An 18,812-nucleotide genomic window follows, 5' to 3' on the forward strand; every position below is an offset into this window, starting at 1 on the left:
CAGATCTCATCAAACAGACCCAGAGATTTGCGGAACAAGTGACCTCCAAGAAGAGATCAAACGCAGAGAGGTGCAGTGTCAGCTCTCTAGAAAGACTAGTGGTTCTGTGCAAAACTGTGAGGATATGAAACCTAGCAAGCTTCCTCTGTTCCAGATGCAGACTATGTTATGCCCCCCCCCCCCCCCCATTTTCCTGCTAGTGATGGCAGCTTGGAGAACATTAGCCCCTCTGTGGCTGTAATGCATTGTTGGTGGAAAAGCTCATGGAAATATTTCTGGCAGCATGAGTGTGTGTAAGTATGCTTTGATGAAACAAATGTGTTTTGTTTCTGTCTGGGAAAGGTTTGGGGATGAGATTCGACTCCTATACTAAATGTTAGGTAGGGAGCAGATATGTAAATCTAAACAGTATTTGGAGTTCTTCAACCTCAGGCAATAAACCCCAAAAGGTTTGTCCAGCTTTTCTGTTAATAAGAGAGAGTTTGATTAGGGCATTTCATTAGACACAATTCCGGCTACAAAAATTGCCCTCTCTTCCATCTAGTCACTGTTATTTGCTTCAAAAATTACATAGCTGAGAAAACAATCAAAAGTATTGTTGTATGTAAAAGGCAGATGCCCATGTTTTGGCAGCACTAACAATATGAACTGCATACCAATATCCATTAATGTTGAGTGATTAAATCAGTGCAAACATTTAGCTGTTGATGGATATGAGCTACAATGAAGCTGCAATGGAATGAGGATGGTTTCTGCACCTGTCAGTTGGTAGTCATCACCTGTGCCACTGTGACAGTTTGCCTGGTCATCATCACACTCATCCACGGGCTTGCCTTCAGAAACAGTTGGGACAGCGGTAGGAGCTGAAACAAGATCCAGTCATTCAGTTAAAACATGTGCTGGAGAACCAGCATGCAATTGGCAGTAACCTCTTGATGAACACCATATGCTGTCTTCGCGTGTTCTATCTGAGGATTGAAGCAACTCTACCTTGCAGGTTAGTTAGCATTTCTCTGGAATGGGGAGCATCTGTTCTGACTCCTGCACTAAGGCACTCTGATGTATCTGAGATCAAGGGCTGAGCAGAGTTGGGCAGCAAAGCCCCGGACTCTCTATTCACTGGCTAATGAGTGTTTATTGCTCCTAGGAAGGAACAGTGAAAGGCGGGCAAGGCAGAATGAGAGTCTTGGGGGATTGTGTGGAGGGTAGAAACCCCATAATTTTATTGCTGGCCAAAGTGCCTGTCAGTGGGCCTGTAGAGAGGAGCAGGAGGGGCTCATGCTCAAGCTGGTAATTCTCCAACACCCACCACATTGCTGAAGAAACCTCTCTGCAGAACATACGTAAGAGAGGAAATGTCTGAGCAGAGTCCTGGTAACAGTGGCAGGAAGGCAGTGTGATTTAGAATCACTTTGTGCTCAATGAGGAGACCTGGAAGGAGTTTCTTTTGTTTTTTGTTGAAGTTATAAATACATAAGACATCGGTGATGTCAGTCATCCCTCCCGGCCACCTGCCTGCTTCTCACTGGTGATGACTTTCCGGTAGCTGCTGCCTAACCGACAGAAGTCTGAATTCTGTTAGTGCAGTTAAAGCTTCAGGTTTGTGTAAAATGCCAGAAAACACACCTATAGCCCAGTATCTGCAAAGCATACCACATCTGGAAAATCGGAATACAGATATTTGGTGTTGTGTTTAAGTTTATGTTTTATGCCGCACGTATAGTTCCCTGGCTCAAGATAAGCACTCTTGGAATGTGATCTAGGCTTTTGTCTGTTCTCATCTATTGTTATTTTCATTAGCAATCTTTATCACTCATTATAAGCTATGCAATAATGCATGTCCTTTGCAGATTCATCTTTTCCCTTCTACTGCCCCCAGTTCCTGCTGTCCACACAAGATCACATACACTGACTTTTTGGCCTGAAAATGTCAGGAGAGGTGCTAGTTTTTGAAGCAGCTATATCCTGGGATGAAACATGCCTCTTTAAGACTCAGACCTATGCTTTACAGGTTTAATCTACCCCCAGTAAAAGAAAAAGTTCTGTACTTATTATGAATTATGTAGAGCGTTTGTTCCTCACATTGCTATAAGAAACCCTCTGGGGTTGGTCCCTCTGCCTTTCTACATCCAGTTAAGTTTCTTACCTTGATCTTTGTGTCCCTGTATAGCCTCAAGCTTGCCCACATCTCTGCCATCATTCCATATATGCCCCTCCGGGATGCTTCAAGCACACAAAACTTGCCCTTGCTCATTAGTGCCGGAGAGCTAATTTCTACTGCTCTCTGTGCTAACCTCCATGCTTCTTTTCTCATCTCTTTTCTTGCTCAGTAAATCTCAAGTGACTTCTCTTCATTCAACTCCCTCCTTAAGATACAGTTATACAACAAAGTTTTCGTATTATGCTTCTCCCATGGGTAAGTGTGAACTGACCTCACTTGTGAGGTCACATGGGTGACCTACAGGTGAGCATACATCAAAAGTACACCACAGAAGAAAGACAAATGCAAAAAAGCGTCCCAGGGAAAAAAAAATTGTACTTGCTTTTGCAGTTTGCCTAAAAGCACTCTCGTCCATCTCACTGAGCAATGTGTTCTTGTAGGGTGGTCCAAAGACTCACTTCTTGATGTCTAGGTGGCTACAGGAGCCCTGTGGCTGAAGGACTTTGCCCACAGGTTGTTAGTTTACATAAGGCAGGTGCTGGGTTTTCTTTTTTCCTGAGCAAGTAGCACAATAGTCTGCAGGAACTAAGTATTCCCACAGGAAATGAGGACTTCCTGCAGGAACTAAGAAGTATTTCCAACCTCTCCACTTTCCGGGCCAAGTAAAAGCATACTTATTCAATCTGGCCTTCACTAAAAAAAACAACACAGAACTCCTCAGTTCTCACAGCAAATGCCTCCCACACTTCCCCCTTGGGGGAGAAATGGTGAGAAAGGAATGGAGGCAGAGCAGTTGCTTCCATTCATCTTGGGAGCCTGTTCCGCTACTTCTATACAAGGTGTCACATGAAACCCCAAATAACATGGTTTGCTATTCAGTGTGTTGTTAAGCTGGGTGGTTTATAAACCTCACCACTACACCATCACTCAGGAGACAAAATTGTGAAATTCACATAGTGTTGCCTGTAGTTATCTATGAAAGTAAATAATCATTGTTTATACAACAAGAATCAAAGCTGACTTCATGTCACAGTCCAAGGATAAATGTCTAAACTTTGCTTTTCCTGGTCTTTCATCTCCTATATACTCTTGCAAAACTGAAGCTTGGAAAGGGATAAAGAGGTCCCCTTTTACCCCCAGAAAGGAACAGCACAGACACTGTCCAGCCAAGTGATCTTTGCCCACCATAGATTCTGGTGTGACTTTCAGGTTCTTTGAAGGATAGAGGGACATAATCACTATATTTAGTGCAGAGTTCCCTGTGCACAATCACAAAACATCTCTTACAGGGTTGTATTGTGGTAACATAAAATTAAAGTTCCTGTCTTTATTCTCTCCTAATAGTTCTATGATTCTCAAAAGTATAATCATAAAGCTGCTTAAGGGAACGGAAAACCATGTGGAGAATATAATCGTGATTCAACAAAGGAATGGGAAAAAAAGAATAATACTTGTGCCTTGGGTATATTCAAATGTCTGCAGAGAAGGAACTGATTAGGCCAAGAAACAGCACTAATGGCAGTCATGGAAGCGAGAGTCCAACGTGTTGCCTGTGCAGACACAGCAGTCTTCTGCAGTAGACCAAGTAGAGAATGTATTTGTGAAAATAATAAAGTGCATTCATCTCTATCAGAGCAATTACCTTCGAGTTCACAGCCCAGCAGCTCCATTCGCAGCCCCAGTCCCCCGTGTGTGGCTCTCTCAGGGTAGACACGGATGAATCTCGTCGATACAGGTTCAAAAGTCCTCAGTTCAGGCGTGTCATAGTTGGTGTTGCCTTCAAAAGTCTGCAAAGCATGACAAATACTACTTGTTAAAAAAAAAAAGGCAAAAGCTATTTTCAACACTCATCCTTTTTCCTTCACTCTCCAGTCTTTGAATTAGGTGAGCAGTAGGCCAGATTCTAACTGATTAATAAGTGGCAGGCATTCCTGTCCTGAATGAGAATGGAAAATACACTGTTAAAGCTTCTCAAAAAAGTAATGCATTTCATTTTTCATAAACTCAGTAGCAACCAATCCATGAGGGTCATAACAAGAGCTGAGTGTTTAATGAGACATGTTTTTAAATGATGCTCTGATCTGCTGTTTAACTGGGTGACATTTCCATCACTTCTCAGGGAAAAAAAATGGCTGAGGTGAAGATCCTGTCACCTTTTAAGTGGTTGCAATAATAATCCAACTATTCAAGAGAAAATTTCAATCTGATTTCCCCCAGTGACAGAGTTTCACAAGTTGTAGTTATTTCAAAAGGCATAAATTAAACTTCAGGAGCAGTAGCTGCAAGAGTTCTTCCAGGGAGCCTGCTATTGAAGAAGAATAAAAAGAAAGAAAGAAGAAAGCTGCTTCCTGACAAAACTGCGATATAATCCAACGGGCAAGGCAGGTCAGCAAATGTACATTTCAGACAAAAATCTCTTCTCTGAGTTACAATCTGGGTTCTTCAGACATACTGCAACTGTCAATGGCATTTGATTGATACCTTCAGCTTCTCTTGTCAGTGATCTTTTGCATATAGAACATGTTACAATTTTTACTTATAGCAACACCTCAGGTGCCTCCAGGAAGATGATCAATCCCTAGAATGAATTAACTGAAAGAAACAGTCCTTGGCATGAACACTTAATAACCAAAGATAGGCAAAACCAGTTATTTTTACTCTATTTTATGGTAAAAAATGTCTTCAGAATATCAGGTACAGAAGACTCTAAAGTACAAAATATGAAAATGTATATAACTATGAAGTAAAAGTAAAGTGTTCTCATCCTTTTCTATGAATTAGGAAAATGGCAACACACTAAAAACCATCTTCTTTGAACTGCAGTTCAAATTTGGGATTAGAAGCACTACTATAAGAAACTTCTAACTCATAGCTGTGAAACCTGAAACCTTCTTCAGGAACAAACTATCAGATGCTCTTCATTTTGGATGAGAACAAAACCCAGCCTGCAATGAACTCCTTCTACTGATCTGGAACAGAGAAAACAGATGCCATGGAAAAAAGCTGGCTGTATTTCCCAAGGCACAAAATCAGCATATGTAAACCTGACTGTGACTTGTATGCTCAGTGAAGTCCTAAAAGCCTTGCTCGTTTTTACCTTGGCATTGTGATCCAATGGTCCACAATCCCTTCTGGCCATTGGTTATAGAGTGCACATGGCAAAAGCCAACGGTGATGGTAGACTATGACCAACTAAAATAACTTCAACATAATGCTGCTTCTGCTGCTTCCTAGGGAAATTGCACCTCCAAGGTGCCTTCAAGGGGCACCAGTTGACCCAGTATATTGCCAGTGCTTGGAAGACAGTTGTCAAGAATTCATGTGTAGAGGGCCTGTCAGATCTAACTGACGTGGAATTGCATATTATTATATTTGAATAACAATATAGTGCAAATGATCAGAAAAGCTACCTACCACATGAGAAAGAATGAATGCTGTTTTATGTATACAAAGCAGACAGACACATGTATCTGAGGAATCCTTGCTCCCTTTTTAATAGTAGTCTTAATAGCAACATATAATAATGAAAACTGATTTATAAAAGACATCACTACTGGAGTACTGACACATAGACATTAGAATTCAATAGGCATCTAGAATTATATTGAATCATTGTCCTTTGTAGTGCAGAGCTGCCTGTGATTCAATTTTGACTGTTCATTTAAAACACACCGATATTCTTTGTGGGAGAGGAGAGAGGAGTATACAGCAAAACTTCATTTTGTGAGTGTCTTTTATACAGGCTATGACACAAATTGCTTTCCTTCCCTACAAAAATAAGTTATAATAAATAATAGTTAAACAAAAGAGAAGCTAAACTGGTGAGAGGAAAAAAATTCTGCCTAACATATTTTAAAATCAAAATAAACACGACAGAAAAATTTTAAAAGGATGTTCCAAATGACAGGATGTTCTGAAGTGTCTTGTACCAGAAATGATGAGAGGAAGTGTAAAAAAACCAAAAAAACTCCAAAGCCAAAAATCCAAACCAAAACCAACCAACCCTGTCCCCAGAAAAAGTGGAAGGAGGAGAGAAGTATGACATAAAAATGGAGTTCTGCATGGTAGTTTGGGGATTTGTGTTTTTCATTCCTTTGAGTGCTTGAGCTAGGCTACAGGGGGAAACATTTTGCACACTCAAAAATTGCTGAAATTGGGTCAGCCAAAGAGGAAGGAGTTATGGTAGTCCTTGTGAAAGGAGCTGCAGGCACGAATGACAAGATCGTGCTGAGAAACAAGGGGATGTTTCACCCGTTGGACATATTCTATTGTTATGTTTAGCCTGTCACTGCTCTTTTTTTCCTAAAATGCAGTTGTTTGTTTATTGAAAGTCATGACTTTAACCAAGTGAAATGACGTGTTTCATTTCATATAACAGGGCTGTTTCTAATCCATGTTCCTGCTGTGACTCATTATATCATGCTGTCCCATCCAACTCTACTCACATTTAAAAATACTACATTCCGTATTAACATTTTAAATCCATCAGACTCACAAATCATGGGATTTATCTGATTCTCTTTAAAGAAAATTTGTGCTTTGGAAGAAAGTTTATTAAATATCTTGAATTTTGAGGAATGATTATAATTATGCCACGAGAGATTCGAATTCCAGCCCTCTCCATTCCATTAATCTTGAAAGTTAATTTATGGTAGTGATGAAAGCTGAGGATGGGCTCAGTGCATTAGTTAGCACACTAGTTTTCTTGTCAAACTCTAACTTCTGACAATGATGGCAAGTGCCTGTATTAGAAAACAGAAAGCCATGCAGCAGACGGCGCGCTGCTTTGAAAGCATATGGCATTATTTTTTTCCCTCGTTGAGCCACAGTGTAGAAGTACATGTCAAAACAACATCTATTTTAGAACGAAAATGGTTAGATCCCATTGTTGATTTACACTCCCTTCACACTTTATGATGAAGTCAAAACTCATGGTAACAAGAGAAAGGAGATGACTGCAAAGGCTGAATCCGTTTAGTTTTAATCCCCCAAACAAATGATAAAAAGTGAGAAAATGCAGACATATTCAGTGCGATTAAAACAGGAGAGAATGAAGTCCAATATTTACCAAATGTGCCTGGAAAAGCTACATCCATGGGCCCACTCAGCTTTTCCTTTAAGGAAACACAGGTTTGTCCAAAGGATGAGTCTGTATAGCAAAACAGCTTTTACATCTAATTTTCAAACTAACACAGATGAGATATGAAGCAACTCTCAGGATTTCCATCTGCCAAGCACCACAATGATTTGCCTTTTGAGGGTACATTTTGGTATGCAATTGCCTGGTCATCCCAGTACTACAGCACCAGCATGCCTACTCATTTCTTCAAGGAACTGCGTAGAAAGACTAAAAAACAAGTTGCGCCTTTTGAGGCAAAAATGCACTTTGTGAGCAATGATAACAAAATGGGATGGGAGATTAAAATGAGATTTGGTATAAACAAGTTCAACACAGTGCAATTTAGATCCTGAAACACATACATGCAAAGACAAACCGAAACAGGTACATTCCCAGAAGCTTTTCTGGGCCACACTCATTTTCCTTGGCATGTCACCCAGCAATTCATTTGGTCCTCCTCTGTAAACGTCTTTCAGTTTCTGCTTGAGCCCATGAACGAGCTGCCCTTTATTCCCAAGCAACTGCCAAGATGCTTCACTTGTGACAATATAATAGTACTTTTCACTTGGGAGGGGATAACTTGTCAAAAACTTCTTCACTTTCTTTTGGAGGGACTTGGATCAGATCATTACAAAGAGCCTATGAAACTCTCAGAGCAATCTATAGGCAGTCCAGAAATACAACAGGTACTCCATGGAGTTAAATAACCCCACTCTTACTCTACAGCTCTGACAAAAATAGATAAAAAGAAAAGTAATTCAGTTTCTCAAATAAATTCGTTCACTTTCAATTTTAGTGTGGAGTTTAGTTTTTTAGAGTATACTTTTAAATCCCATTGCATGGGATTTTGCAGTAACCTGGGGGCCACGGAAGCACCAAGTTCTCAGGAATCAAGCCTGAACTACCTGTTGAATAAGCAAAACCTTTGCTACCAGAGAGAGGCAAATGTCCCAAGGTCAGCTCTTGCCCTCAGGCATGGGATGGCTCTCACAGCACCCCTTCAGGATTGCTGCCCTTGGAGTTCCCCTGCTTGGCTTTGTCCCAGTTGTGTGCCTTTTCTAAGGTCAGAGACAGATGCATAGAAATGTAATGTAAACTTTTTTTTTAATGTAACTTTTCTTTAGTGTAGAGTTTTTCTCCTTACCTTTATCTTTTTCTTGCTGGAATCCATAATCATTTTCCAATCTGATCCATTGTTGCTGTAGCCAATTTTGAATTTTTTCATGAACACTTTGTTTTCTCGGTGCTTGCCTCCCTGGACAATTATACCCCTCACTATTTTTTCTTCACCAAGATCTATTTGAAGCCATTCATTTGTGTATGGGTGAGTAGTTGGTGGCAGCGCCCAACCTGAACGGCTTGTTATGAGTCGAGCATTTTCTGGGATCCAGTTTCTATCCACTTGTGTAGATGCAGTAATCTGAGAGTCAGGAATGAGCCCAGACACCATACCCAGCATCCCAGAGCAAGGATAATCTACAGAGAAAAAAAAGCCCCAAATAAATTAAATAGTTAATCTGAACAAGCAATAAAACAGAAACAGGACACATCAGTCAAATCAACTATCATAAGTAATTACTTATTTATTTCTTATATCCAAAAGAACCTGTTTGGATTTGTATATAATTTTCATTTGTTCAAACTTGCACATCCTAGTTTTGGCAGGAAGTACCAAAATACCACAAGTATTTTTGGCTTAGTGGGAACCAAAAGGATCAGAAAATCCTATTCTATTCTTGTTTTCTATTCTTCTTGCTAAGGCAAAGAGTGCAGGGTCATCTGAATTTGTGAATCTTTCCCTAGAGAAAACTTCCAAAATCAGCCAAAACCTGGGTGCAGATTGCTTTATTTTGGTGGCATTGGAAATGGAAATCTTCATAGATTCTGTAAAACACAATTTTATTGATGTGTGTGAGATTTTCCTATTGTATTTCCTTGGTCTCTCAGACTTTTTCAGATGAAACAGAAGCTAAATAGTTGCTTCTTTTACGATCCTAGATAAAAGTAAATTAGAAGTATCTGCTAACAAGGAATGAAGATTTCCAATATAAAATGTAACAGCAGTCCTGCTGACATCTAATCTGAAAAGACTTCACAGAATGACCTGAAATTCTCTGACAAAGTAATTAGTAATCTTATTTTCCTACTGTAGGAAAACCAGTCCTAAGAAATATTTTCAAGACTAAAGAAACCCTAAAAGGAAAAAAAAAGCCCTAGAAGTATTAAAAATCACTCCAATTAACTATGTTAATTGCTAAAAAATGCACTAGAAGAATCAGCTTTGTAAAATATAATAACTCATTAACATTTTCTTTCATCTATAACTTGTATTTTTACTTTACGTATAAAAGCACCTCCATTTTGTAGGAAGTATAGGAAATGTAAAACTATAAAAAAAGGATTTCTAAAAAAAAAATTTGATAGGAAACTGTGTGATATAAAGGAGTTACTTTCCAATATTTATCATTATTGACTATAAATACCATTGCTTGCATAGGTTCCAGATCTGAGTGTTTGTACCTCGCAATGCTTCTGTATCTAGTTATGTATGTTTGTTCCTTGGGAAACCTGCTGAGAATTACCTATGAATAGCAAGCATGAGACAGAGGGACTGGGGGGTTAGGAAGGAAAACTAACATGGGAATTTGCAAAATATCCATGTATCTCAGGTATTTACATGGACCTGTAAAGTAATTGCAAGGAAAGTAATTAAACCTAAAAGATAATGTCAGAACAACAGTCAGATAACACTAAATGTTTGGGTTGTGGTGTTTTCTTTTTTTTTTTTTTTTTTTAAATTTCTAGATTCAGACCATACTGCAGATTGTGAAAATGCATTTCACTCATAAAAATAAAACTCACAGCATAAGCACAATAAATTCCCTTGATTTTATAATTCTTCCCAAGACCTACCTGTTATTTTGCAGCCATAGACTTCAAATCTCAGTGAAACTCCATTTTCCCAAGACACAGGTCTAATTCGCACAAACCGGGTTAAAACTGGTTTGGCAAAAGGTCTGTAAACAACATCAGTGGGATTGCTATTCCCTTGAAACACCTTTGTGTGGAAACAAAAAGTATATATATGTTAAGCTTTCTCTTAAATGTTGTTTACAATTCTGTGTTTTACACATAGTTATGATATAAAGTCTAACCAGGGTTATTTTGTGGGGGCTGAGACAAAAGACTTGCATGGGAAAATCTCCTTAATCTCCTAAAACAACTGTTGCAGACAGATTAGCTTTCCTTGGGGAGGAAAAATGAAGATGGAAGGTGTTCAGTGATACTAAAAAAGGTGTTCCCAACGCCTATATGCAGGAATGACATACGCTGGTCTTTGTCACCCAAGGACTTCTGTGTCCTGGAAGAATCCCTCAATGCCCCATTAGGGCAGTTTTATCTCTAGTACACTCGTAGAACAATGCAAAAGCTACAGAACTTCAGGTTCAAACTATAGGTTTGGATTTCAATTAGACCACAAAAAAATCCTATATGGAGTTAGGATAAAAACATATTATTTTGCTGTCCTTGGGTTTAAAAGTTTTGCAGAGGATATCATGCAAACCTTGCTTTGTTAACCTCTTGTTTTCAAATCCTTTTCATCAAGTACTCAGAATTTTTTTTCTCCTTGCATACTGAGATGGAAGTCTATTTAAAATCTACATAACAGGCTTTAAGACTTTCCCTGCATCCCCTGAGGCTGGCAGTCAAATTAAATGAACAATGAAACTTCCACAAGAAGGGACAGGATTGGGCTGTGCTTTCATGTTGAGGATCCTGCAGACTTGCTCCTTCCTAGCAGAGCTGAAACCTTGCAATGTTCTAATCCAAAGAAGGTGATTCAGCTTCCTGCTTCTTCCTCACATAGGGAAGACCAATTTCCTGTTGTTTTCCATGGATACAAACCCCTCTCCTTTTGTGGGACATTTCTCCCATTTCTTACACACACTGTCTACTTTCCTGTTTGTTACTTACTGTAACTGCACTAATTTGGATCGGTGACCAACAGCACACAGCTGTCAACTCATCAGGCTCAGTTACATCTCAAGTAATTTAACGTCTAGTAAGAGATTTTAAATGGAGCTACATTTCTTTTCAGCAACTTTTTTCTCTGTGAGGACCTCCTGTAGTTTTCTCAAAGTTTGCATCTGACAGAGAAAATGAGTTTTTTCTCAAAAGTACACAGCTTCCTATAAGGTGTTAGTAAAATACGAAGGTGAGGGTGCCTTGAAGAGATCTGTAGCTGTGAACTTTTAATGGGAATTAAAACATTAGAGAGAGAATGGTGCATGTTTTTTTCTTGTCTCTATCAACAGCAAAATATTGCCATTTTAGAAATCTAATTTTTTTATAAAGCCTTTGGACAAGTGACACAGGTTTAGGAAGTGTTCTCATTAATTAAGGACACCATGTGCAAGAGAAACTCATGTAAAATACACTCTTGGAGAGTTTACAAATTGAAGTTGGTAATGAAAATCAGGCATGGTCTGATTTTGAAAGAAGCAGTTGTTCAGATTACAGAATCCAGAGCCAGGAAACCATGTGTCTCATACCAGCCACAGTGCTGGCTCCTCTTGTGACTTTGGGCAAGTCAGTTATTTTAGCTTTACATATCATTGTACAGTGCCCACATTGTGGTATTTGACCTGAAGTTACTGTAAAACCAGGATAATACCTATCAAAGAGAAGATTTCAGTATCTATTTTTTAATTGTTTTACAAAATGCTTCAAAGAAGAAAGGTGTATGTTAAATACTACTACCATTTTGATTAGATAAATGTGGACTTGGCAGAGCATTTACAGATGAGTCAGGGACAAACCAGTAACCAAATATTTAAAGCTAGATAGCATTACACTGATAGAGTTTGATATTGTACAGCTCTTCTCTGTCTTCATAGAAGGGTCACAAAAAAGCTGTTCTGAAGGGAGGTACCAACCAAACCTTTCCAGTTGCATCAGCCCCTGGCAGCCTCTGGGGATGCTGCTTCCAGGCACATCCTGAGCGAGGTGGGAAGGGAGGCACAGCCTCACTGGGGTTATTCATGTGAGAGCTGGAGTAGAACTGATTTCTCAGTAATAAGCTTTATGCTCACGGTAGCAGATAATGAAGATTTTCTTACAAGTGTCTAAAGCTGTTTCATTGGGAGGTCACAGAGGGCAAATGTGCCGATAAATGGAAAGGTGATAAAAATCTATAAGGATGGAAAGATGTGCCTAATCATCTGCCTGCATGACCCCCATCATTGAGATACTTGGAAGTCTAATCACTTGCTAGCACTCCTGCAAGACAGCATGGCCACGCACAGGAGCTGAGGTGCTGACACGTTGCATATCCAGAACTTCACTGTAGATAACAGAGCAACACATTTTTTGAAAGGTTCTGCATAATGTTTTTCTCAAGGTCACACAGAAAATCTCTGGCAAGCTGGGAAAGAGTAGAACACTCCAGGAAGAAGAAACAAATCACTCAAATTATGGTGAGTTCAACAGATAAGGCAGCACCCTGTACCACTTTCAGCTGCTCTAGGGTTTGCATAGACAATTTCTGTGGCCCATCACTGTTGAGACAATAGCTGGCTTTGGATTTGGCAAATCGTTAACCCTGATCAACCTGACTAAACCTCTGATACCTTACTCCTCTTTCTTTAAACAGCTGATAGTAACTAAACAGTTCAACAGACTATTTCTTCGCTGAAGAGCGATTAAAAAAACAAACAAAAAAATACTTACAACAGGTTTGTTTCCTTCCTTCAGTGTAATCCAGTCCTCTCCATTGGAGCTGACATCTACACGATATGTTTTCAGATAATATTCTTTCTTTGTTTCTTTTGAGATGGCTCCTTGGGTCCCAATTCCAGAAACAAAGCGGAGAAGGCCTAGATCTACCTGGGGTAGAGAATAATTTGGGATGTGAAGACAATCAGTTCAGAGGACAACAATACTGCAGAAATGGTACCCCCTCCACCCCACCATGTTTTACAAAGATAATAAGGATTTTGTATGAAGGAAATTGCAAAATATTGTTGATAATAACACAGACATAATCGCCTGTTTTGTAAACAGCACCATCACAGAAGATGGGAAAATTTGTCTAATTAGCCAGAAGGGTTATTCACATGCCAGAGAATTCTCTTTTCTCTGTGAGGGAGCAACCAGAGACCCCATCAGTGCAAGTGGGAACCAACAGACTGCAGAGAAGTTACTAGAGAAATTCCCCAAGGACCAGTCTGGTGAAAAACCTTACTTAATATTTTCATTAACTACCTTGCATAGATGCTAATGAAATTTGCTAAGGACACAAGTCTGCAAGGCCTTGTCGATACAGAGGAGACTCATGCAGTGAGAACAGAGTGACCCTAAGGATTGCAGTATTAGAAATCAGATGAAATTTAATAGTACAATGTCAAAGATGTGCACTTAGGGAATGATAACAAGAATTCTGCTAAAACTCAGGAAATTGTTGCTTGCAAATAGAAGAGAAGAAAAGAATCCCATGATGTATTAGTTAGTCACAAGATAATTACAAATCACTGTGTGATTTAGTTAAGAAAAAGGCAAATTAGTTGCTTTTACTGTATGATGTATTTGAAGAAAACAGAAAGAAGCATTAGCACAAGTGCAATAATTCTGTTCCAACTGTCAAATGTAGTGGACTTCTGTCATTAGAAAATAATGTAATTTTGAACTTGGAGAAATGAATGCCATGGTGTGCACACAAATGCTCATTAGAGGTCTTCACTCTTTTTCACTCGCTCTCTCTCTTTCTCCTTTACAAATGGAAAAGTGATTTAAGTTAATCTTGCTCTTCCTCCCCGTTACTTGCCATCTAGATCTTTTCCTCATCTAGGTCATCATGTGGCATCAAAGAAATATCAGTATACTTGGGAGCATGATGTGGGGTATAGGAACACAACTACTAAAGTCAGTTCTGCTGGCAAAAGAAATCTTCATCTCAGTGCACAAGTCCAGTTGCCAAATGGCTGACACTAGACACAAAACTTTCTCATAGTCAGGTTGGTGACCACAGCTTTAAATGCCTGCCATTTCTGTACAACCCTTTTTTTAGCTGTAACAACAAACCAATTAAAATCAAATTCTTCACCCTATTTCTCTACAGCTAGAACCTTCTCTTTGTTTCCTAAAGCAAGCCATTTAATTTCATGATAAAATGACACTATTCGCAAAATATTAATCAGAGTAATTTATCCCCCTAAACTTCAATTGTCCAGAGTTCAGTAGGATAATAATAGGTTGAATTAATCCTTATCAAGTGAATTGTCCCATGAATGTCTCAGGCTTTTTCATTATTTCCAAAGTGCACAGGAGGCAGAATATATGTGTCCTGTGTCCCACAGGCATCCTTTTTCCTGGATGTATGTCATATATCCACAGGCGCTGGAGCAGTTAAATCAACATGCTCTGCATTCTCTCCCAAAAGGCTGAAGGAAGTGGCACTGAGGACAGTGTCTGCTCTCTCAATGCCCATGTCATATACAAGGTATTTTGGAGTCCTCCAGCACAAGAATAGCAGCCTTGTGTGAGACAGATAGAACTGGCTTTCAGGGCAAAACCCCTGCCCCAGTTTTTAAGACTGGTAAAGGCTATATGTAACATTTTAGCCCTTGTCTTTTGGGGTGAAATACTGCAACATCTTGTTTTTGTGTGATTAAAAAAAAAAATCAGTCTTAAAAAAAATAAAAAAATCCCAGCCTTACAAAAACAATCAAGTGATTTAAAGCAACTGGAGAGTCTCAGATGTTAGATTGTTGCAATCTGAAAGTTAATGGGGGAATCTGGGCATCATTGCGCTGAGCAATCTCAGCTTAACTTCAAATGCTCTCCAAACTGTACTCTGCTGATTGTAAAGTGTGCTGCACTGAGTTATGTCCAATACCTCATTCACTTCCAGGCTGAAGTGCACTTGAAAATCTGGAAGTCTGAGGGAGTGCAGAGCTAAGTTATTTAAATGATCTGCTTCTCTCACAATTTGAAACAGCTCTTCAGTTTTGAAATGATTAGGGTCCCAAGCCTGTACCGTTCCAACTGATTTGAAATTATTCTAGTAGGGGCTTTTTAATATACAGCAAGTACTTCATTGTGAATAAAGTCAAGCAATGGCCTATTACAAGAGTTCTAGGTATTTGAAGCTGAGTTAAAATTTAACATTGATGGTTTAGGGAAAGGTTTGATTACTTGATGCCTGAGCTAACAATTGGTACCAGTCACAGACCCTTCAGGTGTCTCAGGCTTGTCCCATTAGAAAACTTCAGGTCCCCAGATTTTGCTTGGTCCCAAATTTTGGGATTCAATACACCTTCTTAACTCCTGGGCACTGAATATCCTGCAGCATCAATCTCACTGCCCAGGGCTCAGTCCTAAACACACAAGGGATATAGACATCTATCTTCACGTTCAAAAGATGGCAGGGTTCTCTCACCAGGAGGGAGAGAGAGACTCTGAGAGGACCTTTAATTTATTGCCTACAAGCAAGGAAGGAAAGGGCATCATCATTAGCACTCCTGCCTCCAGTAACTGACATAAGACAGAAACTACAGTAAGACAGTACTGCAGGAGGGATGTCTCTCTTCTTGTTAGGGAGAACTCCTCTCCACATAGATGTGGTCTCTCTGGATCAGCAAATCTTTACGTGCTTCTTGAAAACTGGAACTGTGTTAGTAGCAGTCCTCTCCTGGAATGCCTGGAGTCTGACAACTGTAGTGTTCAGCACAGCTTTAAACCCCTTGCAAAAGGAAGCTGTAACCCCAGACCTGACACATGCCAGGGGCTGTTTGTTCGTAAACTGATAGAGAAAAAAAGAATAATATCTCTCCATCAGTGTTATTTTGTGAGAAAGGAGCAGTGCAAACAAGAAAGCTGAGGCTAAGCAGCAGAGAAGCAGAAGGGTCTCTTGGAGTTTTCAGTTCTGTGTCAGTGAAAAGGTCCAGGAGAGAGGTAGGGCTTAAGGCATTTTCCTCCCTTTGATGGTTCTCTGCAGTGGCCTCCAGAGAGGCACCACTCTTCTCCAGGTGCATGCAAACAGAATTGCAACACTGAGCACCCCTCTGTTGTGCCTAAGTATGTTTGCAAATCAAGCTCTAAATGTATTACTCTTCTTCTCTAAGTAAGGTGATAGAAATGAATTATTAGAAGACTACCTTGGAAACTGCATGACACATTTTATTGGGCTGTTAAGCTCACCCTCATTAATCACTTGGTGATGTATTTTGTTTTTTGTTTCAATGTCTTTTAAAACTTTGCTTTCTATAAAATGTAAATATTGTCCATAAAACACATATTCTAAATGTCACAGGAACTGCTCAGAGTAGAAATTCAACCATATCAACTGCTATTAACCCTTGGAACCTGAAGGTAGCAAAGTGTGGCTGTGGTAAGACACAGCTCTTCTCCATGTTTTCCAGATGAATCAATGCAGGGGGTAGTAGCTCTGGAACGGCTGTGTCACCAAACACATAGGACTTGGTTTGCATTTTGGAGGCTTATGTTTATAGAGATCAACTCTCTATGTAAGTTCCAGTCAAAGGGGAACCTCCAAAGAAGGTCCAACTTTTAACATGACCAGAGGCTACCCATTTTTCTCAGATCCAGGCTCCTCCAACTATAGTAATAGATAGTAATACAAATCTTTAATAACTAGCTTTTTGTTTTGGCCTTCTTGTCCTTTTTGTTTCAAGAACTTGTGTTTCACATTAAAATGGCTGTGGAGAGAGGTGGTGATGAAATTCAGTACTTTTGAAGATGAACATCAAATGCATTTCCCTGCAATTATTTGACATTTAAGTTTCTGCACATATGATAAACAAACATCTGGTATTTATTTTAGAGAACACAAGTGATTTTGTATGTTACCACAAGCTGTATGGCTGTGATCTGAGATAGGCAGATGTCTCCAAACCTGAAATACTGACATTTCATTACCATGACCAGAGTTTCATCTTTGACTAACTGCAGTACATTGCTAGTTCTTTTTTCAAATTTTCATCACTTTCATTCTGATTAAAAAGCATATTTCTCTTGGAAAATGATGCCTTAGGGTCTTATCCAAAAACATAGCCTTTGATAATTGCTTGTGTTGCAGTGTGACTGTCTTTATTCATAAGTACAACTGTGGGAGCAGAACTGTCTATAGGAATGGGCCTCTAACTTAAAAGAAATGAGGAGCATCTCAAGTGTGCAATTTTTTTTTCCAGGAGAGAAATGTTCATGTAGAAAAAAGCCTCTCTTGTTCCTATTTCTGAAATTAATTTCTTTCCTGCAAGAGCATTTTGCAAGGCGCTAGCTACATATGAATTACTTCCTCTCTATTTATTCTGCAATATCTTTTAGCATCCAGGAGATATATTTTTATTGCTGTCTTACTGTCTCCAAAAAATGTTAGTAGGTGACACATTTTTAAGACATAGATATGCAAGGGATGGCATATGCATTTTACCAGAGACCAGTTAAAGAGAAGGAAAAAAATACATTTAGCTCTGTACAATGTATCATGTAGCAAATCTTAGCAAACTGCTGGATAAAGAACAACACATGACATACACGGCTTGAAATTAATATTGCTGCTTCCTGTCATCATACATAACCATGTTGAAGTATGGAAGACCTTATTTTCAGAATGAAAATCTGCCTTGTTAAATAAAATACAGTCATTGAGGGAACTGCAGCAAGGGAGCAGTTTTGCCAGCTTTTAACACGCCTACTGTAGGTCTGTTCAACAGCCTGAGAAAATAAAGGACCGAGTGCTGGAGTTTGATTAACAACAGGAAGCTTTTTGTTGTGGGCATCTCTTGTGGCTTGAAAAGCTGTACAATCCATCACTTGACACAACATACCAAAGTAAATATTTTTAGAGAACCGTGTCATTTCCCTAGATAGCATACAGTGCTCTGAGTCAGATTAACTATTGTGATGCTTCACTGTTCTTTTGTCAAATATTTAATTAAGCAAGAGTTGATTTTTTTTGTTAAGTATTACTTTTGATTTGACCAATCATGCTTCCTCAAGATGTATATACAACTAAGACTTAATTCCTTTACTTATTAGATTACAATGCTAAGTAAAAATGGCACAGGCTCTAGTAGAAATTCTGAAAATAGTTTAATTAATTTAGTTGGAAAATCACTTCCAAAAGTCTTCATCCTTGAAATAAGTAGTTACTGCAAGAGCACAACTCTTTGATTATTTACAGGGTGTAAATATTCATCCTGGGTTTAAGTGAAAATAGTTAAGCCTGTAAACTATCTCAGATCTTTGTGCAAAATTCTCAGTGATACTTGTGGCAGCTCCATAAAGAAAGTGGGGAGAAAATATTGCCGTTATTAAGATCTCTCCTGAGTCACTGAAGTCTTTCTCATTGACCTTGACAGCAACATCCTGAGAGCCCCAAAAGGGAAAGCAGCTCATCACACGCTTAACTTCTAGTCTGTGCTTAACAACTATCCCCAGTCAGCATGTTTTACTGAAGTGATGCTTATGTGACTTGGCAAAAATGGGGAAGCATGAAAGAAGAGATGAGCA

The 18,812-nt window shown here is 39.2% G+C and overlaps 1 protein-coding gene across 4 annotated transcripts in view; it reads right to left on the reverse strand.

The window, feature by feature from the left end:
- Window positions 1-18,812, reverse strand: part of NRP1 (neuropilin 1) — a 112,905-nt gene that overhangs the window by 21,371 nt on the left and 72,722 nt on the right. For 2 of the 4 annotated variants that reach the window (XM_051802327.1, XM_051802328.1), the window contains exons 7-11: window positions 13,011-13,166; window positions 10,194-10,338; window positions 8,425-8,756; window positions 3,804-3,948; window positions 780-863 (exon numbers count right to left, since the gene is read on the reverse strand). In XM_051802327.1, coding sequence (XP_051658287.1) covers window positions 780-863; window positions 3,804-3,948; window positions 8,425-8,756; window positions 10,194-10,338; window positions 13,011-13,166 — 862 coding nt within the window. Of the gene's footprint in view, window positions 1-758; window positions 864-3,803; window positions 3,949-8,424; window positions 8,757-10,193; window positions 10,339-13,010; window positions 13,167-18,812 lie in introns of all 4 variants that reach the window. The other 2 variants (XM_051802326.1, XM_051802325.1) reach the window with 1 other exon arrangement.

This window comes from Manacus candei, unplaced genomic scaffold (genome assembly GCF_025592945.1).
Source record: "Manacus candei isolate 608988 ecotype Guabito, Panama unplaced genomic scaffold, ASM2559294v1 h1tg000056l, whole genome shotgun sequence".
NCBI lineage: Eukaryota > Metazoa > Chordata > Aves > Passeriformes > Pipridae > Manacus > Manacus candei.